This window comes from Gastrolobium bilobum, unplaced genomic scaffold (genome assembly GCF_033153095.1).
Source record: "Gastrolobium bilobum isolate Gb01-03AN ecotype WA unplaced genomic scaffold, APGP_CSIRO_Gbil_v1 utg11595, whole genome shotgun sequence".
NCBI lineage: Eukaryota > Viridiplantae > Streptophyta > Magnoliopsida > Fabales > Fabaceae > Gastrolobium > Gastrolobium bilobum.
This window is the reverse complement of record NW_026898316.1, coordinates 295,971-319,751: the sequence shown is the minus strand read 5'-3', so window position 1 is coordinate 319,751 and position 23,781 is coordinate 295,971. Positions and strand designations below refer to the sequence as shown.

At 32.4% G+C, this 23,781-nt stretch overlaps 3 protein-coding genes and 1 long non-coding RNA gene across 7 annotated transcripts; 2 read left to right on the top strand and 2 right to left on the bottom strand.

The window, feature by feature from the left end:
* Positions 1–10,113, top strand: LOC133314806 (protein BONZAI 1-like). 2 transcript variants are annotated; one of them, XM_061516328.1, is made up of 16 exons: positions 1–242; positions 343–390; positions 578–726; positions 822–870; positions 1,714–1,770; positions 2,248–2,433; positions 2,529–2,663; positions 6,216–6,277; positions 6,377–6,455; positions 6,556–6,670; positions 8,009–8,085; positions 8,160–8,297; positions 8,380–8,544; positions 9,333–9,446; positions 9,569–9,665; positions 9,746–10,113. In XM_061516328.1, the coding sequence occupies exons 1-16, from the start codon at positions 93–95 to the stop codon at positions 9,838–9,840; spliced, it is 1,716 nt and encodes a 571-aa protein (XP_061372312.1). In that variant the 5' UTR covers positions 1–92; the 3' UTR covers positions 9,841–10,113. The 2 variants fall into 2 exon arrangements, with proteins under 2 accessions (XP_061372312.1, XP_061372311.1); XM_061516327.1 differs by having other exon boundaries at positions 6,377–6,476.
* A 2,594-nt stretch (positions 10,114–12,707) lies between these two features.
* On the top strand, positions 12,708–15,397 carry LOC133314821 (ethylene-responsive transcription factor ERF113-like). Of its 2 annotated transcripts, XM_061516351.1 has the most exons (3): positions 12,708–13,246; positions 14,406–14,774; positions 14,856–15,397. In XM_061516351.1, the coding sequence occupies exons 1-3, from the start codon at positions 12,910–12,912 to the stop codon at positions 14,993–14,995; spliced, it is 846 nt and encodes a 281-aa protein (XP_061372335.1). In that variant the 5' UTR covers positions 12,708–12,909; the 3' UTR covers positions 14,996–15,397. The 2 variants fall into 2 exon arrangements, with proteins under 2 accessions (XP_061372335.1, XP_061372334.1); XM_061516350.1 differs by having other exon boundaries at positions 14,406–15,397.
* Positions 13,147–14,736, bottom strand: LOC133314822 (uncharacterized). 2 transcript variants are annotated; one of them, XR_009752011.1, is made up of 3 exons: positions 14,630–14,736; positions 14,180–14,225; positions 13,147–13,425 (listed from the first exon to the last, which is right to left on the bottom strand). It is a non-coding gene; the product is annotated as an uncharacterized LOC133314822 (long non-coding RNA). The 2 variants fall into 2 exon arrangements; XR_009752012.1 differs by having other exon boundaries at positions 13,167–13,270.
* A 6,766-nt stretch (positions 15,398–22,163) lies between the features above and the next one.
* On the bottom strand, positions 22,164–23,458 carry LOC133314833 (protein UNIFOLIATA-like). The gene is made up of 2 exons (XM_061516360.1): positions 23,042–23,458; positions 22,164–22,529 (listed from the first exon to the last, which is right to left on the bottom strand). The coding sequence occupies exons 1-2, from the start codon at positions 23,456–23,458 to the stop codon at positions 22,164–22,166; spliced, it is 783 nt and encodes a 260-aa protein (XP_061372344.1).
* Positions 23,459–23,781: the final 323 nt, after the last annotated feature.

The following is a 23,781-nucleotide window of genomic DNA, read 5'->3' as shown; positions in this document are numbered from 1 at the left end:
TGTCTCTTTAGTCTCTTTCATTTCATTTTTCTGAGTTAGTTCTCTTCCCGGCCACCTCCTACACTACTAACCTTCAACGCCTGAGAATTCGAATGGGCAACTGCTGCTCCGACGTCGCCGGAGGCCGCGCGGCCATCGGTGGCACCGCCGGCAATCTTCTCAATCCAGCCCACGCTCCCAACGATGCTGTTGATAACTTCCTCAGGTCTCGCGGCTACCACGGCCTCTTCTCTCAGATCGAGGTTCTCACTTTATCTCCACCTTCTCTTCCATCTTCTTTCACTACGCTACGACTTCAATTCATGTTATGGCTGTAACGGTGCTCTCTTTTTTCTCTCGCAGTTGTCGTTTTCTGCTTCAGGCTTGCGTGATCGGGATGTGCTCTCCAAGGTTTGTCGTTTTAAGCATTTCATGAATCTCAAGATCGTTTTAGCTGCTGAGTGATCCAATGATGCTACTTTCAATTGTCCCTTTGGTTATAAAATTTGTCATTTTTAAAATAAAATGTTATGGTTTTAATTGCTAATATTCTCATCATTCCATTCCATGATTATTGTGTAACTGTTCTTTGCTGTAGAGTGATCCAATGATGGTTCTTTATGCAAGAGGAAAAAATGGAGCACTTGAGGAAATTGGCCGGACCGAAGTAGTTCTGAATTCATTGAATCCTACATGGATTGCTAAACACACACTCATTTATCATTTTGAGGTTGTTCAGGTTTTAGTGTAAGTTTAAATGTTGATGTTTTTACTTCTAACAAGTCATATGAGCATTTTGTTGTTTCACCAGGAATTGTTCTGTAAAATTTCTTTCATCACAGGTTTCGTGTGTATGATGTCGATACTCAATTTCAAAATATAGATGTAAAGGTATGGAATTCATTACTCAATTTCACAATCTAGATGTAAAGGTATAGTATTTATTATGTCTTAAAATTTTAAATTTCTTTGGTAGGATATGGATCTAATATATATTTTTATCATCAAAGAAGATAATAGACTACCACTTCCTGTTTCGGAAAATGTTTCTAGACTTTCCCAGGAAGACTGTCCCAGTGATTATTAGATTCTTGTAATCTAATTTGTATTAACTTAGGGAACGCAAAGAGTATAAGATTTCAATATCATATTGCTTGAGATTTCACATGTAACTGTTTAGATTTCAAAAAAATTTTATGCCTCAATATATGTTGTTGCTCGTCCAGTTACAGTTTCATTATTTTACCTTGGAGACTCTTGCATTCACTTTTTTGTCTTTTTTTTTAAGCAAAAAAATTCAGGGTTTTATTTAGTGAGGACAATTTACGTCTTATATGTTGCAGTGCTACCCTTCTTTATGGATGTACAAATTTTACAATTTTGCGGTATTTTAGGAGAGAAGTAAAATTTTGTGCATGCTTGATAAGTATGGATCATTGGATGAGACTTTTTGGTAGCTGCTATTTACACAATCAGATTCCTCGCACTCTTGTCACAGCCTTCTTTGTGCTCCACTAGATAAAACGTAATACTACTTGAATTTTCTCCTAATGGTTTAGGTTCTGCAAATTCTCCTCGTAAGGTTGTGCAAAAATCATTTCCATGTTCTTTCCCTAACAAGATATTAATTTGCTATGTGGACCGTTTTACTTGCTTGTTCATTAGATGTCACAACTTCTTGATAGAGCATGAGTATAAAAGTCGAGATTGTAACTACTTGGTTGATTTATGCAGATGCTTAAGCTAGAGGAGCAGCAATTTCTAGGTGAGGCAACCTGTGCTTTATCTGAGGTAATGTAGAGTCTGTTCAACTTTTTGTTGACTGATATCTGAGAAATAGAAGAAAACTTGTAACACTCTCAATTAAGCCGTATCTTAACGACTACTCACTTTCTGACACTACTATTGTTTTTCTCAATACCCATTTGTTTGTAATTTTCTTAAAAGAAAAAAATGCATTTTAAATTCAAAAACATTTTTAAAAAATTATGATAATTATATTAGTTTTTTCAAGTAGTTTTGTGCTTTTTTCTGAATTTAGAAAGAGTAGCTTCTGAAAACAGCTCTAAAAAAAGTATATTATAAAAGCATTTTTTTTAAATGCTTCTATACCATATATGATGCTTGAAAATGCTTAAATTTTCACCAAGCATATTATAAGTTTTGGATTCCAAGAAGTGAATAATCACATTATGTTGCCCTATGCATTACTGAAAATAAATTATCCCAACAATTGTACCATCAACTGTAACAATTTGGCCTGTGCAGATAATTACAAAGCCTGGTCGATCATTGACATTAGATTTACACAAAGAAGATTCTATCAGATCTACCCACTCCCAAAACTGTGGAAAGCTCTTGGTGCATGCTGAGGAATGTGTTAGCTCAAAGACTACAATAGAGATGATACTAAGGTGTTCAGATTTGGAACATAGGGATCTTTTCTCAAAAAGTGTATGTGTTTATTTTTATTTTTTGTTTATTTTTTTGGTTAGGAATCATGAGGAACACCAATTATCATATAAGACATGCTTTTGTTTGTCTTGCAGGATCCCTTTTTATTGGTATCAAAAGTTGTGGAAGGTGGTAACCATATTCCAATTTGCAAAACAGAAGTTATAAAGAATGATCACAACCCAACATGGAAGCCAGTGTTCTTGAATATTCAACAAGTAGGAAGCAAGGTATAAAACTTACATGCAGTTATTTTTTGTCTGTATAAAATTTGGGAGTATATGGAAAAGAGAAAAGGGAGAATCGTTTACTAATAGGACTCTAAATAAATGTGGTGTAAAAACATTAACGTAATTTTCCTATTTACACTAATGTTTGGGGTCAAATAGAGTATATGTAGGACAAGCCCAAACTAATAGCACTCCTAATGATAATTCTAGTAGTCTAATACTCTCCCATTTACAACAAAACAAACCTAGACAAGAAGGCCTGAAAAGTGAAAATAGCATAAAGTTGAACAAATCAGAAAAACACAAAGATAAAGCACCAACAAATTTAAAATTTGTGCTAACGAATAACACCCAATTTGTGATTTTCCATTCATAGTTATCAATCACGAATAACGGCATGTAGCAGTCGACTTCAAAAACGCTATAGTGTTATAGTAGGTAGCAATATAAGCGCTATAGTAAAGTCCACATAAATGCTATACTAAATTATTTGACATATATAAATGCACAAAATAAAAATAAAAAATCCCAAATTAAATACTTTCATTATTGATTCTGTTGTCACTTTCATTCCAAACGAGGATTCAAGGAACATAAAAAAAGCAACAAAATTTAGAAATTCATTGAAAGGAACTAAAGTAACAAAACTGAAGGAACATAAAGGAAGGATATAAATATTGTCAAATTCAAATTTCTATACTCACTTTCGGATTCAAGGAAGGAACTTATCAAAATCATCATTTCTACCATCTTCTAAGTGGAAAAAATAGTTGGCTTGTTCTACCTCATGATTCTTGCTTGAAAGATTCAAAACAGAGGAGAAAATATAGGAGTGGGTTGAGAGAAAACAGAGGTAAGGAGTCTTGCTGCAACCAAGTCGAATAATCACCCAAGCCGCATAACAGAGGAGTGGGTCAAGAGAGAGAGAGAGAGAGCGCACTGAGTTGAAGGAGATAGTAAAATCTCAATGGCTTGTTGGAAAACCACTAGAAGCATGATGGGCTTGCCAGAAAGTGGGTCAAGAACCAGGGTTTGAGAGATAGGGTTTAAAATTTCGAATGATAACATTGTCAGAAAAGGGGGGGGGGTGTTAAAAGTCTATTATACTCCCTTAATAGGTGCATGGGACACCATTCACACGGGGGCAAATATAAGATTTTCCCTTCATTCACTGTAGCGCATGATCGGCCCCCATTTAGGCTTCTACTTGAAATTGTTGCGTTGCTAGCGTAAAATGCGGCGGGTGGGGCCGCTACACACATATATAGCACGATTGTGTGCAATAACTGCGGTATTAATAACTACGTTTTGGATTGCCAAAGATGAAGCACAATCAACAGGGAAGGAGAACTCCGTAGGTTAGAAGAATAAATTTGACAATCATGAGGACTTGTGGAGGGAACTGACAGTTCTATCATAGAAACATATAGGAAATATAAGAGTTTCATTTTTGGGAATCTCTATAGTGGAAGCAACCATGGACACAGGTCAAAACATCATGTTTAAATTTAGGGATTTGATGGAAAAGAAAAGAGAACAGAGATTATTCTGATTAACATTGATGTTGTTATGTAAAAACACTGACCTAGTACCCCTATTTTTACTGATGTTTTAGGTCAAGTATAGGTGTAACATAACTTGAGGTTTAGGGTTTAGGGTTTGGGCATATAATAAGATGGCCCCTGGATACTCCTGTAAGAACAAAAGTTTATTACCAAGAGCTCGACACAAAGAGAGGTAGAGGTAGACCGAACTTACCTGGGGAAAGGTAGTTAAACAAGACTTAATGGAGGGGGATATAGATTGTCGGACAGTGTGTCTTAGGACGGAATGGAGAAAAGCTATAAGCAGGGTGGAAGGTTAAACCCGTTGTTATACCTATGTTCCAGATGATTCCTTTTTAGTCATTTTCCTCTTCAATCCCCTCTTTTTTTTTTTCCCTTCTTGTCTTTTATCTTATTTCCCCCTTCCCCAATTTATATTTTTATTTTTTATTTATATATTTTATTCTATTGTTATTATTTATTTATTTTTATCTTTTAATTTTTAATTTTTTTAATTTTTTAATGTCCTCTTATCTATCATTGGGTTCATCTACTACCGATCCCAATTAACTTGAGTTAAAGGTGCTATTGATGTTAACAGGTGTAACATAACTAGTACAACCCAATAACACGCCTAACAAAATAAGACTGTTAACACAATAACAATCCTAATATTCTAATAATTCATTTGGTATAGCCACCATTTTTATGTAAAAGATTTGGCATAGATGCTATATTTTTGCGTAGATATTTCTAGCTTTGATTGCCTATTAAAAAGTAAAGAGCCATATGATGTTCTTTTTGTTTTTGAATATTCCCTCAAATTGGAAGGTCACTGATTCAAGTTGCACTATGTTTCAAAAAGGGCATTTTTTTTTCTTCATTAAAACAAGAGTGTATTTTTAAAAATACTTTTTTGCTATGTTGCACCGATACCGACACGGGACATGAGATACGGCATGAGATTCTGATATGTTAATTCTAAAAAATATTAGATTTCGACACGTTAGAATACGTTTTGATATTAAATAACATTTTTAATTTATGTTGAGTATATTATATTTAATATTCAACAATTTAACAAAAAAAATGAAGCTAAATTTATAATACCAATCAATTTTGCAAAAAAACATAAGATATCCTAGATATTTATGTTAAACTCAATAAAATGGTAATCGTAATCCAAAGAATTTAATAGTTAGAATTAAAAAAGCAACGCAACGCAATCTCTGAATCCTTTTTTTAGTCTCTGCAATGTGTGTTAGAGTGTCGGAGAGTGTCGGATACAACACGTCAGGGTTTTTGAAGTATTGGTACTTCATAGCTCTTTTGTCATTATCAACGACTCAATAACCAACTATTCTAAAAGTTTAAGTTGTTAGCTAGAGTCTCATGAATGGCTTTAGATCTAACTCATCCCTTTCTTCATGCAATAGCTCTTTGCACATGAAGCATGAACAATGATTAGGCCTATTTTATCTTGTGTTGAAATTCAACTTTTATAAAGACTTCGATAGATGTCCAACAATTAACTCTCCTAAAAGCTTGAGCTATTAGGTAGAGGCTCATGAATGACTTTATATCTAATAGTCATTTTCTTTTTGCATCTCAATGCCTATTATCACTAATATAGTCTGTTTAGTGTTAATTATAATGAAGATATGCTGGTATTATTATACTGAAAACGATTCATTGAAAGCATGCATATAATGTTATCATAAGGGGGTCCCAGTACATGAGACTCCCACCACTATAGGAGGGTTGATCTACGCAGCCTTACCATGTAAGGGGAGAGGTGGTTTCTGTGATTAGAACCCATGACCACCAAGTCAGTGTGCAGCAACCTTACCATTGCAGCAAGGGTTACGCTCTGCATTTACTGTTACCATAATATGGAAATTTGCCCATACTTTTTCACTTGACTTTATCTTGGTAATATTTTGGACTTTATGGTGTAGACATACTGACATAGTGGAAACTATCTCACTTTCCTTTTTATTATATACAGGAAAATCCTTTGATAATAGAGTGCTATAACTTTAATAGCAATGGCAAACATGATTTGATGGGGTAATCAGCAGTTACTTTTTCGTCTGTTTGTCCTTTGTCCCTTAAATCTATTTCAAGGCTTGAATGCATATTAGAGTTGTTTATTTTTGTTTTTATCAGAAAACTGCAGAGATCTTTGGTGGAGTTGGAGAAGCTTCATTCTGGTGGCCAAGGAGAAAATTTATTTTTGTCCGCTGCTGTGGGTCATGATTCTCATAAGGTTTTATTATGTTAAATAAGTTTATTTCAATCTTGAATTCCTCTATCTTTCCCTAAAAGCATATTTAACTATAATTCAGGTGTTAAAGAGCCGGCTATTTGTGGATAAATTTGCTGAAAGTGTCCAATATACTTTCCTGGATTACTTGGCTGGGGGATTTGAATTGAACTTCATGGTGGCCATTGATTTTACTGGTACACCACATATACTCAAATTTATTATACCTAATTAATTTCTGGATTCCAATAGATGTATTCATCAGTGTTTTTAGTTGTTTGGGTCTTTATGTTATTACTAGTTGAAAGTTGTGTATCTTATTCCTGTCTTGGATTTGGATGATTAGAGTCTAAGTTTAGGCTACTTTTAGTAGAACTAAGTATATTTGAATCCCCTATATATCTATTGATGTTCAGTCTTGCCATTAGAATTTATTCATAAGAAGTTGGGGTGTTTTTGATATTGTTCTTGATTTCCCTTTTCTGTTTTACGTCACTAAGATTGTCAACATAGCTAAATTTATTGTTTTTGTTTCTGGGAAAACTTAATGATATAAAATCATTTATTTAACTTAGAAATTTTCCTTCTGAAGTATTATACCGGAACATGGATTGTTGCTCTTTGACCTTTCAGCTAGTCACTGCAGATATTATGACATTTTCTGTCGTAGTTTTTCCAATAAACTTGCATCATAGGATTGGCCTTGCAAAGTCATTCTTTTGACGGTGTGAGGTTTACAATAATTTTTTATCATTAAAATATATTACAATAATCTTAGAAGCCTGAAGTTCAAATATAAATTTACTATTATTTAGCTAATATACTCTTTGTTCTCATCATCCAATTCATCAGCATGCTAAAATCACCCCCCATTAAACTTCGTTTAGCAAGGGTGGGGTGAAAGCAATCTTTATACGCAGCCTTACTCTTACAGTCATAAAGCAATGGCTTTTCCGCTACTTCAGACTCGCCCTCTTAATTCATCAGCATGCTAGTGGCTTAATAATTAGAAATTCATCCTCCTCAGTCGTCACTAATGCTTAGGTTCTAGTTTCCACTAATGTGCTTGGTTGGGTGGAGGAGTGAGGCTGTGTCCAGTCCATTATGCCTTGAGGGAGCAGTGGCTTTTCCGCTACTTCAGACTCGCCCTCTTAATTCATCAGCATGCTAGTGGCTTAATAATTAGAAATTCATCCTCCTCAGTCGTCACTAATGCTTAGGTTCTAGTTTCCACTAATGTGCTTGGTTGGGTGGAGGAGTGAGGCTGTGTCCAGTCCATTATGCCTTGAGGGAGCATTTGTGGTTTCCCCAAAATGCTAATCCCTAGAGGCATCTGTTGTCCATGTCCACAGCTGATATGAGTTGACCTTCCCCCTCATCCTCCCTTTCCCAACCGCCAGCACCCTTTTCCTTGGGATTATAATAGAAGACAAACTTTATAAGACAAGTTTCTCACTTCCATCTAACGTGCTGGTTATGTATGGGTTGCAAGGATGCTATGTAATTTTATGGACTAACCTCCTCTTGTTTGCCAGCATCAAATGGAAATCCACGCCTTCCAGATTCTTTGCATTATATTGATCCTTCAGGACGGCTAAATGCATACCAGAGGGTGAGAAATGAATCTTGGTTTGAATTTCACAACTTATGTGTTACTGATCCATGTTGTGAGAATATTTTTTATAGGCAATTGTTGAGGTTGGGGAGGTGTTACAGTTTTATGATTCAGACAAGCGATTTCCTACGTGGGGATTTGGAGCACGACCGATTGATGGTCCTGTCTCCCATTGTTTCAACTTGAACGGAAGCAGTCATTACTGTGAGGTAGAAATGCTAAATATGATCTTACTTTTGTTGGTCATATTTAAGTAATTCTTTAATAATTGTAAGTTTCTGTCATTTGCAGGTGGAAGGGATCCAAGGAATTATGATGGCATACACAAGTGCCCTGCTTAATGTTTCTCTTGCAGGACCAACTCTTTTTGGACCTGTCATAACCAATGCAGCGCTGATTGCCAGCCAATCTGTATTAAATGGTGGCAGAAAGTACTTTGTTTTGTTAATAATCACAGTAAGTATTAGAATATGCTGTTTTGGATATCATTGCTTCTTTTTTTATCTATGGAAGTATGTTAGTTATAACTTTATATTACGTTGGGTACATCAAATGGTGATTCCATTCTTGGCTCAGTTGAGTCGATTGATTGGAATGAACATTCTTATGTTTATTAGCGAAAAAGAGCATGGAATGGAATTGGCTTACTCTATGGAACCAAGAATCACCATTCCTTCCGAGAGAGGTGGGATTGGTGATTCCATGCTCTTTGGAATGAGATTTAAGTTCTCTTTCCTAGAATTCCCTCATTTAATTTATAGAATGACATTTATTAATTACCCTTTATTAAATATATGATTTCAAAATTCTTTTATTTTTAACCTGCCCTTCATGTCTTAGAATTATTTTAAATGCCCACATAATATTTTAAATTTTAAACAATGAGTTATAAATATATTGAAAAAATCTTAAAAATATAATATTGTGAAACGCCATTATCATCCAAAGTAGCATAATGAAAATATCAAGAAATGTATCGGAGTATTTCTCAAAATATTGTATTCATGTTACTTTCCTTTAACAAATTAAACTATTGTTTGCTCTTTCTTTTTTTTTTATTAAAATTGAATTCAAACATTATACATTAAAAAGCTAACCTTTGTTATTTTGTAGCATGTCTTAATGTATCCATATTATGCATAACAAAGCATACCCTTGCCTTGCACACACAAAAATCATGCATCCTTACTCCTGAGAACTTTTAAAGATTTTTGCATCAACTTGTGTAATTGATATCCTCCTAGGATGGAGTAGTGACGGATCTCCAAGAAACAAAAGATGCTCTCGTTAAAGCATCTGACCTACCATTATCAATCCTTATTGTTGGTGTAGGAGGAGCTGATTTCAAAGAAATGGAGGTATCAAGTTCAACATCTGTTCTTTACACATAGGAGTTATTATTGTTTGGCATCTGAGACGTTGAGCTTATGATGTTATACCACTGCAGGGCTTTATGTAGTTTTGTTGTTCAATGTCACAGATTTTAGATGCAGACAAGGGAGACAGGCTTGAAAGTTCATCTGGACGAGTTGCTTCGCGTGATATAGTCCAGTTTGTTCCATTTCGGGATGTTCAAAGTGGGTATCAGTTTGCAAATTATAACTTTGTCGAATGACTTCTTACTTAACAATCTCTTGTTAACTTCCACGTATTGCAGGTGGTGAAATTTCAGTAGTTCAAGCACTTCTAGCAGAATTACCTACTCAATTTTTAACTTACGTGCGGAGCAGAAATATCCAACCGAGTCTCTAGTCATGTAAAGATTGTATATATAAAAATGTTGTATTCATTCATCATTGTGCAATTTCGAGGCCTTTTCCATTTTCAATATCTTAAATAGATAAATTTGGCTTAAGGGCTGAGGACTCATGCTTTATGCGAAATGCCAATTAAGGAGTCAAGAAGGGTTCGCCAGCAGCTGCATTATCTTGAGATCTGTCCGATCAAGCCTTATGAATGGAATTTCTTTTTCTTCTCGTGCTCATATTTTTGGGGTTTTCTAGTTGGTTCGGCTTGAAAAAAATATACTACAAATGGAAATTTCTGTTTTCTTCTAGCTGGGAGTGCAAAATTTTAGTCTCACTGTCTACATTAAAGCTGGAAATCCAATATAATTATTGAAAATTTATGATACCATTTTTAATGCAAGTCAATAATTTGCGGATGTCTTTAGATGGAAAATTTAAGTCGAGTCTGCATTCATAATTTCAGTAATTTAGTTAACTAATCTCAGAAAGATGGGATTGGCATTGGGGTGAATTTGTTTTGCTCAACCCGATCTCAAGCTGTACTGTTACTGTTACTGTTACTGTTGGGGATTAAAATCTTAACTTATTCACAAGAAAAAGACTAAAGACTACATCTGTGAATATTTTAAGTTAAATTTATTTAATGATTATTTATAATTGATTTATTATTTTATACAATCAGAAAATATGTTTAATATAAGTATTAAAAAAAAAAAACCACTCTCCATTAAACCCGGCTAGTGAGTGTGGGATAGAGGAAATTCTTGTACGCAGCCTTATCTTTGCACAATATAAGTATTAAAATAATAAAAAATAACTAATAGAACAAATTACTCCTCCCTGCTCCCTTTACTATGCCATGTAGAAATAATTACTCGGTTTGCACTTTTATTTCCAAAATTAAAATGATTAACCCAACTTTTAATTATCCAACAAGTTGACAACTATTTCATAAAAGATTTTTATTTGTATTATTTGTTCAAATTAACCATATTGTCCTCACCTGCGAGCAGAATAACAATCTGTGGCTCCATTAATTCTCTTTCCCTCTCGCAACCTCACTCGTTCAAATCAAAATGGATTCAATTATGAGAATTGAGCTTCAAATTCGATTCACTCACTAAGTACGGTGGTGAGTTTCGCTCTCAATGGGTTTGGGTATATATATAGTTGATATTGAAAGTTTGCTTATTTGACTGCGTTGCAAAACTGTGGTGGACTGACTTATAAGGACAATGGTAATAGATTTTCTGACCGTTGGTTTGAAGATAACGGTGAAGGATTTAAACAAAATTAATGCTTTGCAACCGTTCCCGTTGGTTTGCTTGTTTTGAATTAGGATCATGGCAAGCTGTTATGAGTGTGCTAATGCCTAATGATTAGGGATTTGAATAAGGTTATGGATTTAAATATTATTGTACCCAGAAAAATTTGAGTTGCATTGTTCCATTTTTAAAACTTGTGATCAATTATACCCTATTATTTTAAATGTTTTTAATATAATTACATTTTCACATTTATTTATAAAAATATTTTTCTTCACCTTTTGATATGAATTTTTTATTTCCTCGTCATATCTTTGAAACTAGGTGTTAATTCATACAACTATAAGAAACTCATATGCAACAAGTTAATTTTTAATGTAACAATCAATCAAATGATTTTTCTTTTTATTTTTCATTTTTGAGCTGAAAGTAAACTTTTATATCTTATGATGAATTTTTGTCATTATTAAAATGGAAAATTAGTTTTAAGCAATATGCCAAAGATAATTTACGATATATGTGCCTTTAATAGTTGAAAAACCCAACTACAAGTTTAGAGATTATGGAATATTGAAAAACATAATGTTAAATCAGCAAAACATACTTTGTCTTTTACATTAGAACAGTGCAACTAAATGAATGAACTGAAGTGATTAAAACATAATTAATTTTTTTTTTGGTAAATAAAACATAATTAATTTTAAAATTTAAGAGAAACATGTTTAGTTTTTTTTTTTATGTTATACTTTGTACAGAGAAGAGGTAATGTAATTTTATTTCTTTGAACAACAAATTCTCATGCCAGTTTCTGTGTCAATCAAGACTTGCCGAGCAATCTTAAGAATGTGCCCTCGACATCATTTGATAAACTTTTGAAAAATTAATTTTTCTAAATACTAACACATGAGGCCATGTAGTTTTAACACAACACGTACAAGAGATGGAAGCAATTTGAGAAAAATTATAGTGATTTCATTTTAAAGTTATTGGCTCTATTTTTTTTATTTTTTTTGGAAACATACTCTAATTACCTTTTTGAGGGTATAGGATTAGGCTCTCCCCTATTTCCATAATGAATCCATTATTGGCTCTATTTTTAATCCCAAAATATTGCTGAGAAGAAAGAAAGAGTGAATCTCCGTGACCAACTCCGTCGAACATGAAGGATCATTGAAGGATTAAAGTCCCTTGCATAACATTAAAACAAGAAACAACTTTGATATTTGAAGATTATTATTGTGCCGTACATTTTACACCATTTTAATATATATTCTAGCATTTTGGTAAGAAACAAAGCAAAATATGGGATCAAATCAGCTAACTTCTTTCTCTCTCTATATATATATAAATAAAACATACCATAAAAAAAATTAAATATGTAAAATACTATATGAATTTAAAAAGTGCAAGAATTGTTTTTAAAAAATAAAGATAAGAGGTTATGAAGACAGTAAGGGTGCGAGTTTGAATCCAACTAATTTATGTGAGGATCTTGTTGCGTCTATACTCCATCTCCAAAATTCTCAAAGAATTAGGTCCCGTTTTAAATTAAAAAAGTATAAGAAATGTAAAGGAAAAAGAATACTAGTAAAAAACAAAAGACTTTTTGTCTCCCTTATCCTGTTTATAGCCCAAAAGAATTCATTGAAAAACCCTAGCTTCTTCTCCTCTCTTCTCATCCAAGCTCTATTTTTTTCTTCCATTCCTTGATCTGCTTTACGTTCGTTCAATCGATCCAAACACATAGCACCCACGTACTGGTTTTTGTTAGATTCAATTATGTTGGCACTTTGCACGCACTCCGGTTCATGATCAATGGAACCACAAAGAAAGATACTCAGAATCATTACACAACGACGGCAAAGTTAACAAAATACCTACTTGATAGCTTTCGCGTAATCGATATCGCAGTTGCTAAAGTGGATCCAAAACATGGAAAGAGGTCACGTCCTTTCGAAGAAGCGCAAGAGAAAGAAGAGGAGCAACCGTTCCCGTTTTATTCTACTCGGTCCCATCAAGACACGTTAGCCATTGTCTCGGCCCTTGTTCAAGTCATTGGTGGCAATCCAGTGCATATAGATCCAATAACAGCGTCCCAATCCAGTGCTTCAGAGAATGAACAACTCCAACCACCACAAAATCAAGGTATGTGCCTATGTCATAGTCACACTACTAGAAAATTATGCCTCTTTCTTCATATATTGCTTTAAAATTCGATCTAAGCAGTAATTAAGGACTAGCTAGGGTTGATGACTTGATGCACGACTAAGTCTTCTTATTTCCTTTTATGTTCTTCTCTCTTCCTTTCGGATCCTGGTTCAAACCTAAAAATGATATTTCATGTTACCTCATATATACAGCTAATGCAATCTTTAGGGTTTCGTTATTTCTCTCTCGAAATCATCATAATCTTCCCCTGCAACTTATTTGGTCTGAGGTTCGATCATACATGATTCATGTATTACAAATGTTTATTTCAAACAAATGAAAAAATAAATAAATAAAATCCACCATATTAAAAAAGTAACCCGGCTCATTAGTACTAAAATAATGATAATAATGAATATAAAGGACCGGTTATGTACCGTTTCTTTTTTAAAAAAGAAATTTGTCTTGCACACCATTTTCTTCCTACTAGCCTTCACACTTTCTTGTTTGAGAAAAGAAAGAAAAAAGATAGTGAGAGATTATATTGAAATTTGTATTTTTTCTTATTTTACTATCTAAATTGAAAAGTGATGCAGTGGGTTCTACTATAAGCAAGATATTGAATTCCGATATTGTGAATAATAATAATAAAAAAAAGCCAGGTGCTGGAAGAGTTTTTTCTTCTTGATATAATCTCACCTGATTCTGCTCTAAATTAGTTGAAATTCAATATGATATCTGAAATCAGGAATTAAAACAAAACAAAAAATTGTATGCGACTAATATTTTTGTTTAATTACTAAAAAAGAACTTATGTAAGGATACATATAGAATTGTGGTGTACTGGTGTATGTATAATATTATTATTTTTAATTATTTTCTTGGGCTTCTCCCTTTAATTAATTTGATCAAAAAGAAAGAAGAAAGTACCTCTTAATGTGTGCGGAATGTTTTTTTGACATCGCTTTAGTTACACCTGCTTGTTTGAAAAGAAAAAGAGAGAGAGAGAGAGAGAGAGAGAGTATATATTAAAAACTATATTTATATTGTTCTTTTACTTAAAAGAGAAAGTGGTGAAAAAATTGGTATAACTAAAAGAAATTAATGTGATTGTGGTAATGTATGTAAATGTGTATGTGTGTGTATATATATGAAGGAAACATAAAAAGGCACTATAGAGGAGTGAGGCAGCGACCATGGGGCAAGTGGGCCGCGGAGATTCGCGATCCTAAGAAAGCAGCGAGGGTTTGGCTTGGAACTTTTGACACTGCTGAGGCTGCTGCACTTGCATATGACAAAGCAGCTCTCACTTTTAAAGGAAACAAAGCTAAGCTTAATTTTCCAGAAAGGGTTCAACTCAGTACTTCTGAATTTGGTTACCTTACAAATCGTCCCAATGATCAATCCCATGTGATGTCTAGCACTGGCGGTCATAATGAACAAACGCATACCCCAAATGCTCTTGCATCTCCATATCCACACTTTTCGGTAGAAACATTTCAATATGCCCAACTTCATCAAAGTGGTACTAACAACAACTACTTCAATAATGCTATGCCTCGTTCCTATGGGAGTGACACGTTTGTTTTGTCTTGTCCGTTATCAGCTGCCACTTCGTCTTCATCGCCATCTTTTGAACTATCTGATCAATATTCTCAACAACAAGAACAGCTTTCGATGCAATTTGGAGGTTCTTCTTCTACTTCTGAGCCTTCTAGGAATGGGACAAGTGATTTGAATGGTTGACGTTGAAGACTATATATTTACACATAGTCGCTCTCAAGGTCTTTTTTTTTTTTTCCTGATTATATATATGACGCTTGCGAATTTAGAGTCTATTTATTATATGTTTTCAAGGAAATTAATGTTTGTTTGAGAATTATGTCACCCAGCATGCCTAAGAAAAAGATTCAAGAGCATTTGAGCATGTTGCTAATAGTTTAATTGAGGTTTTCACAATTATTGATTGCTTCTATCAAATCTGCATGTAAATAATTTATTTATTATCGTTCCAGTGTCCATCAAATCAATATTAATGAAGCTGCAAATATTTTAATAGGGAGAAATACCATGTCTTTGATTAGGACTTGGCTGTTTAAGACAATTCGGATAAATGCCCCTTCTAGAGGATTTATAAATTGTTATCAGATCTCGAATTTGGTGCCAGATATTATAATAGTATATTACTTAGGGATATATTTATCTCATATTTTAAGAAAATAGTTATCTTATATTATAGAAATAAAATTATAAGTGAGATTCACATGTAAAAGGAGAAAAAAAAAATTTACTTTCACTTTGGTGTGTATAAGAAACTTATTTATCATCGTATGCAGATAAATATAACTCTATTACTAAATCATGTAAGAGGACCCCTATATGGCTATTTATCGAGAGAGATTATTATAGAATATTAGGAAACAGGACTCACATGTATCGAGAGTTTCTTTGATATTATTACTGTACTAAATATTTTTTTTTTTAAAGATAAAATTTAAATTTGAAGGAAAATATGAAAAAAAAAACTTAAATTCAAATGAAATTTAAAAATTTCAATTTGAAAAAATAGTGTAACAAGTTTGGTACAACAGTTGTACCAAAGAAATTTTTCTATATATCCATGTAAAAAACGTTTTGGGTGAAAAGTTCTAGGCTGTTTTTCACACACCAAGTAGATCTAAGCATGATTTATTTTTCTTTTCTTTTTAATTTCTGGCCTGTCTTAAAAGTTTATTTAAAGATTTATTTTTTTAATAAGGTCTTTAAAGAGGTTAAGAGGCCTACCTCTATATAAATTAAAATGCTTAAATTTTTATGTAATAAACTTAAGGTAGTGTTTGGTTGGGGAGAAAATTTTTTTTACTAGGAAAATGTAATTGACAAGGAAATGGCTGGGAAGTGAGTTTGGTAGGAAAATGTAAAAAAAGTTGTTTGGTTGACCCAAATATTACAAGGGAAATTTATTTAAATATGCAAAATCTATGTTTGGGAGAAACTTTACACCTGTTTTTTTCACTTTCCCAGTTATCTCAAAATACCACATTTCAAGTGGTATTCTGTAACAGTGAATTTCATTCAAAAATCAACACAAAAGTTATTTTTCCATCTATCCTATTTGCCTGGTATTTCTTGAAAAAACCTGAACCAAACGTGGTATTTTTCAATATCCCCTTACACTTTCCCATCAATCCCAAAATAAACCTTCAACCAAACACTACCTAAGTCTTTCAATGTATCAATAAGAATATGATTTTAAAATATTATAATATCTATGCAGACACGAGCACGCTCAAATAGGTTAGGCCGGCCTACCAATTCCATGCCTCAAAAAACTTTTTGGTAACTTCAAACAAATTATTGGCCTTATTGATTAATAAACTGATGCAGGTTAAGTCAGAGAGCATAAGCTCCCAAGGAACTGCTTAATCTATTCTCAATCTAAACAATGGAAATTTCTATTTGTGAGCAATTATTCTAATATATATATGAAGGGTAGCATACATTGACTACTACATAATCTTAATTCTTCTTGTACCTTACTTAACCCGAGAGCGTTGAAGTAGCTAGCTTGTAAGTATATTTCTTTGCCACTCTGTCATACCCGTAATCTCGATTGATTTCGACCGTGATTAAAGATTTCAAGTCCCAAAGTGTGCAGCGGACGAATAAGAAAAGGTAAAAAGACAGAGAAGAAGACAGGGAAAAATAAAAAAAAAAAAAATAGAGCACATCTTATTTAGGCATCTGCATGTCTCAAAACCATCAAATATATATATATAAGAAAGTAGAAGTTGATTTGAATACGCCAATTAATTCTGACCCTGGAAAGTTTCAAAGGATGTGGAAACCGCGTCATAATGATGTCGGCTTTTATTTATTGTTGAGCCTCAAAACAACAATTTAGAAAGAGATACATGCAACCAAGAAAGTTGACTTCCAGGTATGAATACTCGTTGAGTTGTGGGAAAATCTTCCTTTGTCGTAAACTTTTATTTATTGTTTTTTAAATAAAAAATTATGAATTTATGATAATTTTGAAAATAATTACATATTTATTGCACAATATCACGTCTAATTTGGGCATCACCAATCATGCTCAATTTAAGCGTCACTCAAGCACCAATCACACCTAATTTAGACGTCACTCATCATGTGTTGACACGTGTCATCTCGTCTCTAGAGATTAACTTATTTGATAATGTTAGACCTGCAATCAATCTTCTCTATAATCAATTTGCGTTACTACGTTGTTTTAATGATCTTTGTACGTTATTACGTTGCTAACTAATATAAGAATAAATATCATTTTTCGTCCCTAACAAAAAATTTGATCTCTAGTTTTGTCCATTATAAAAAAAAATTAGTCAATTGGTCACTATGAAATTCAAAGTAGATCCATTTTAGTCTTTTTGAGAGACTAATGTGTATCTTTTTTGAATTTTTGAGGATCAAGATTTTAACTAAATTGATCCACTTTAAATTTTTCAGGGAACTCGAGATTAATTTTTTTTATAAAGGACTAAAGTGGGGATCGTATTTTTTATTAGGGACTTAAAAGAGTAGTTACTCTTAATATAAATATTGAACCAAGATATAAATAATGACTTACAACCAAAAAAAAAAAAACTAAAATCGAAAATTTCATGTCTGCACTTGCGGACATTTGCGTAGACGTGCGTCCGCCACTGATAATAGGTAAAGATAGGCAAAAAAAATAATAAGTAAAACAACTCATCCGTTGTTATTAATATTTTTCAACATTTGTATTCGGAATGAACAATATAATACTTTTATGCACATATTTCGTATTTTGACTTTGTAGAAATGTTAATACACTTTCTATTATTGCTTCGTCATAATAAAAAAAATTCAGATAATATATACCTGTATCAGCATTTTGAGGGGTTTTATAAGAGTTATGTTTTAGGAAAAATGATTGTGTAATGTTACAGAGATTTATTTTGTGTGCCTTAATTTTTTTTTTTTTTGATAACAATTTTTTTTTTTGTTTCAAAAAATATGAGTCCTATAAAATATTATAGGTGTAAAAAACTTTTTTTTATGTCATATGGTGCGACTCTTGCAAGTGACAAAGTCATTAATCGATATACTCAACATCACCTGGTCTATTTCTTTGACTTTGGTGCTCGTCATCGCCGACTTCAAGTCTTCACATTCGATATGTTAGATATTCCGCTAATGTCAAATATTGCGGCTATTGCGGCCATCCATTATCCCCTTTCACAGCTTCACAATTCATACCAATTTTCAACGAACCACTATCGATACCTTGATATTTTATTAGGTAAAGGGAGTAAATTGTACTTGTGATGCCCGAGAACATTGAACATGAAGAATAATAATTATATAAAAATAAAAATCAAAATAAAAATAAAAATAAAATATTAAATAAAAAAAAAAGAATATTTTTAGAAGATTAAATATATACCTATTAAACTAATATAATCAATCTAATGGTAAAATAAATTGATAGTAATATTGATAGTAACACTAATTGATAGTAACAATATCATATCTAATACTTAATTATAAAAATTTAATTCTCTAGAAAAATAATATTTCAATTTTCAATTTTTAGTATATAACTGTACTTTTTTTAATTAAGTATATAACTATATTTTTTGGCCTTTTTTTTTCCTGTAATATTGTTGATTTTTATTTATTTTTTATAGAATGTTCAAATTTCTATAGACTAGTGTATTTGTAAACGTATTAGAGATTACAAGTAAATTATTAGATAACACTCTAATATTCCTATAACTTTTTCAAATAGTCAAGTAAGGCTGCTCTAAAAAATTTGTAAACATCCCACATTGTTATTATTCCTTTTATGTATATATATATATATATATATATATATATATATATATTACATTTCGGTATCCAAATTCACAGTTGAACAAATTTAGGGCAGATCATCTTACACACTAAAGTGTAATAGAGTCAAATATAATTAAATTAATTATAATCAAATAATAAAATTTATACAAATATAAACTAATATATATGTGTATACATAAAATTATCCTTCACAAATTGATATACTAACGGACAGCGTGCGCGCTCCGGCCTCCCTCACCTCATTCATATTTTCTTCAACTTTAATTTTAAAATTATATATAATTGCTTTTAATGATTCTCAAATCCTTTCAGCCGTCTTTTAACCTCTATATATGAAGCATTTTTCATATTAAAAATAGTAATGTCTAAGTTATAATCATAAATGTTTATTTACTTATGAATTACGCCTTAAAGTTATATACCTATATATTAACATCATACTAAATATAACTTCAAAAAACAAATAAAAACATAAATAACTATTATTTAAATCGTGACTAAATAATTTGCTGTAACAGAGGGGAGCTATGCTTCTCCTATATATGATTTAAAAAAAATTCCTTACATATACATGATAACATGTACTTTGGGGACCATTATAGCCAAAAGCATAGGAGAGAAAGACAAGCCTAGCATCATGCCGTTTATAAATTTGTCGCAGCTCAATTGTTTTAGGGAGAAAGAAAGCGCAGAAGTAGATAAGTGAATGATTTTTTTATTTATTTGTTTTTGTTTTGTTTTTGTGTTTGGGCTCTGCATTCATTTGCTATTGGGCTGCTGGCTTGTTTAAAGTTTTGGGCCAGGCCTTGTTACCCAAAGTCTTTCTTCTTTTAAGAAGATAAATAACAGTACTCTTATAGACAAGCAAAATGTCACAATATTTCGTCATCGCCTCAACTCTACCTTTTACACTTCGACTCTGGGGGCGTTTGGTACGCGGGATTTTGAAGGATTCCCGGGAAACTGAATTTTTCTAAATTTTAAATTTTCAGATATTATCGTAAACTGAACGTAAAAATCATATTTTTGAAAATTGAGATTCCCGGACAAATAAAAATTTCTCATGTACCAAACGCCCCGAATTTGCACATTGCAACTAACAATGATTAGAAATTTACCAAAATAATGATGATTTATATTATTTCAATACATTTTTTTATTTTTGACATCATTCACTATAACAATAACATATTATGAAAAACAAATCTTATTAAATACTTATTCTCTATTTTTTATTTTTTGAATTCTTTTACACAATTTTTAAATACAAGACTATTTTTTCTATTGAATATTTTTTTGCAGAGTTTTAAGTATTGTTAAAATTTAAAATATACATTAAACACAATTTACCTTTAGTAGAGAAATTTTAAACATCAAATAGTAAACTAGGACATAGAATTGAAGACACTTGTTGATTAGTTACGGGAATGGGAGAGTGAAGATAATCAAAATAATTGAATTTTTTTCCTATTAAGTAGAAATTTAGAGTTCAAATTCTGAAAATAGATAGAAAAAAGTTACCAAAATAAATTGAGCGGTGCTTTTTTTTTTTTCTTTTTTTTTCTTTTTTTAACAATGACACTGGTAAACTGTAAAACTGGGAAAGACATGACACTGAAAAACAGTCAGATAGATACATTGAAAAATGCTACTCTTATAAATCGTGATATTTCCCGGACTCACTGAAAAAAATGATAGCAACCAAATACAGTAGTTTTTTTTTTCTGCTTTTTTATTTTGGTAAGTGTTTTTGTTTTTTTATTGGACAAGCAGTCCTCTTTCTTTTATGCAGAGTATGAGAGAAAATTTATAACGAGATTGAGGAGAGATTATTAAGTGTGCTTTCTTCTTACTTCAAAGGCTTGAAAATTTCTCCGGTTTGAAAATGATAATGTGGGAGTAAATTTTCTTATGCTTAATTTTCACATGATTATATTCTATGATAAATTTCAATAATTTAATAATATATCAATGAATATAATTTTAGTAATAAAAATTATAAACTGAAAAGATAAAATGCTTAACTTAATTGTTAATTGTCAATCTATTATTAAACTATTAAAATTAATCACAAAACATGATGATATTAAAATTAATAATGTTTACCAAAAAAAAAAGTTTAACAATACGGTCATCCATTGTCAAGATAATGCAGTGTTTCAGATGTGCTTCGGAAACTTTCCTACTTAAATATTTATATATAGAATGCCTTTGTCCATATCAATGTTATTGAATAAAACCAATAATAAGTAATGTTTCTAAAAATTTATCAAAGAGGAAAAGGCATCCGAACTGGAGATGTGTTAAAAAAGAAAAGAAAAAAGATGTCATTTATTTAAAAAAGTTAAGCAAATGTCTACATGTAACACATTTCAATTAATTGTAGTACATTATATGGTGTACATAACTTGTGGAACTAGCATTTTTGTTTTTTCTAATTAATACCACCAATCTATTTATTGTAGTTTTGTCTCAGCTCTAGATTCGGTAAAGGGTACACGAAAGATACAGTACGAAAGCTAGGTAAAAGATGGCAGAAATCCAATAAAAAGCTTTTCAGAATCGGTCCTCGCATTCAATGAAAATGAGGAATTATCGCCAAACTGATAAATGATGAACACAACAAAAGTAGAGCTAAGGAAGGTGATTTATAAGGCACATTAATACGTAATCCATGTTTTCATAAATCATAACTAATAAGTTCCCTAAATCGATCACATATATATATATATATATATATATATATATATATATATATATATATATATAGGGTTTTATTAGTGTTATGTAACATAATGTAAGTTTTGTTTTCAACTCTCACATCAAAAGGGAGAGAAAAAGTGGAATGATAAAAGAGAAAGAAAAACATGTGGACCCCACCTCTTTAATGTGTGTGTAGAAAAGTAAAATTATATTATGTTAAATGATAAACATAAAATTCATATATATATGTTCTTTGATTTATCGTTAATTAAGTCTCCAAGTCATAAAGCCTCGTAGCTTAATTAGGTCATACATTAATAATATATATAAAGAGATCGAGTACATATGTTTAGAAAGGAATTAGGTGGCCGCTGCCGACAGAGAGAGAACTTGAAGCAGTGTTACTGTTCCTCTCGGCGTGACAAAACTGACGAAGCTTGGTTGGGACGTACCATATTGAAAGACGAGGATGTGCATTGAAGATGGCATCAATGTCCCAACCTTGAAGAGCTGCTATTGCCACAAGGGGTTTGTAACATGCTTGTCTCCACGCACCAACATTTTCTCCTCTTTCCTTGAAAGCCCTTCTCAGCTCGTTCGAAACCTCCTCGTCAAGACAGTGCAATGCATAACAGTGCACGTAATGTCGCATTTTGGGTTTGTTAATGTAGCTCGCTCCTGCCTTCTTGGCGTACCTAAACACCTGGTTTGTCACCTAATTAAACACAAATCCACTGATCACATCAAATTAATTAAGAGAATAATATTCGTAGACACGAGTCGATATAGGGAGAACGAGTAAATTATATGATTTTTATGAGGACATGTAAGTATTCAGTGGTTGAAAGGTGGATTAGGGAACATGCGTTACTTTGACTCGTGGATGGGAATGCTTAGTTTGGACTGGGGGACCAAGAAAGTTCTTCTACAATACATAGCTTGTTATTTTAAACTTCACCTCACTGCTGTGTGTACCATAACAAACTTCCAATTTAAAAGAACATGCTTCCCTGACCTGTCACGTGTTCCGTGGAACATCATACATATCTTGTATAACAATGTGACAGGTTCAGACCGAGTGTTGGACTTGGCTGGTGCAACGGTTCGTGAATAAGGTAGTTAAAATCGTAAGATTTTATCTAGAATGGGAAGGGGAATAAAAAATTATAAAGAACTAAGTAACTCAGAGAAAAAGTGAGATTTAATGAAATGAATGAATATATGTACCTTGGTGGGGCATTTTTCACCACGGTTCTTGGCGATGTTTTGAACCTGGATCAAGAACTCACGGCATTGCTCGTAGAGGTGGAATAGATAATCGAGGCCGTTCTTCTTGCCACGTGCAACCTCACCAGGCTCCGTTACAATAAATGGGTGCTCTCTTTGCCTCTCATTGTTCCCTTCATCGGCATCTTCTTCTCCTTCCTCGTCTTCATTCTCATCAAGATCACGATGATGATAATTCATCTTCAATCTCGTTCTCCTCCTCCTCCTCCTCTGCTGTTGCTTCCCCTTCTCATCCACTGCCTCCATCGTGCTCTTTTCTCTACTCCCTACCACCTCTTTTTCTTGTTGCACCACCGGCTCCTCAGACAACCCTATATTTATGTATGTGTTATAAATCTTATAATAGCTTCTTTTCATCGACAATTTTTTTTTTTTTTTTATTTGTTGACTTTATCTTCAATTTCATGTATACACTTACGTGTATAATCATGGTAGAACTACATATAGTTACAGACATACTCTAAAATATAAGAGCTAACTTTAACAACAGTAGTTTAATATAACAGTAGCACAATTTAGTCAAACTTTAAAAAAAAGAAAAAAAAATTAGTTCAATTTTCCCCTTGCTATAGTTCAATTTAATATAACAGTTAAAACTGAACACGCTATTTTCCCCTTTAGTTTATGGTAAAATAGTCCTTTGAAATTGAAACTATAAATATGGTACATTGTTGGGTAGT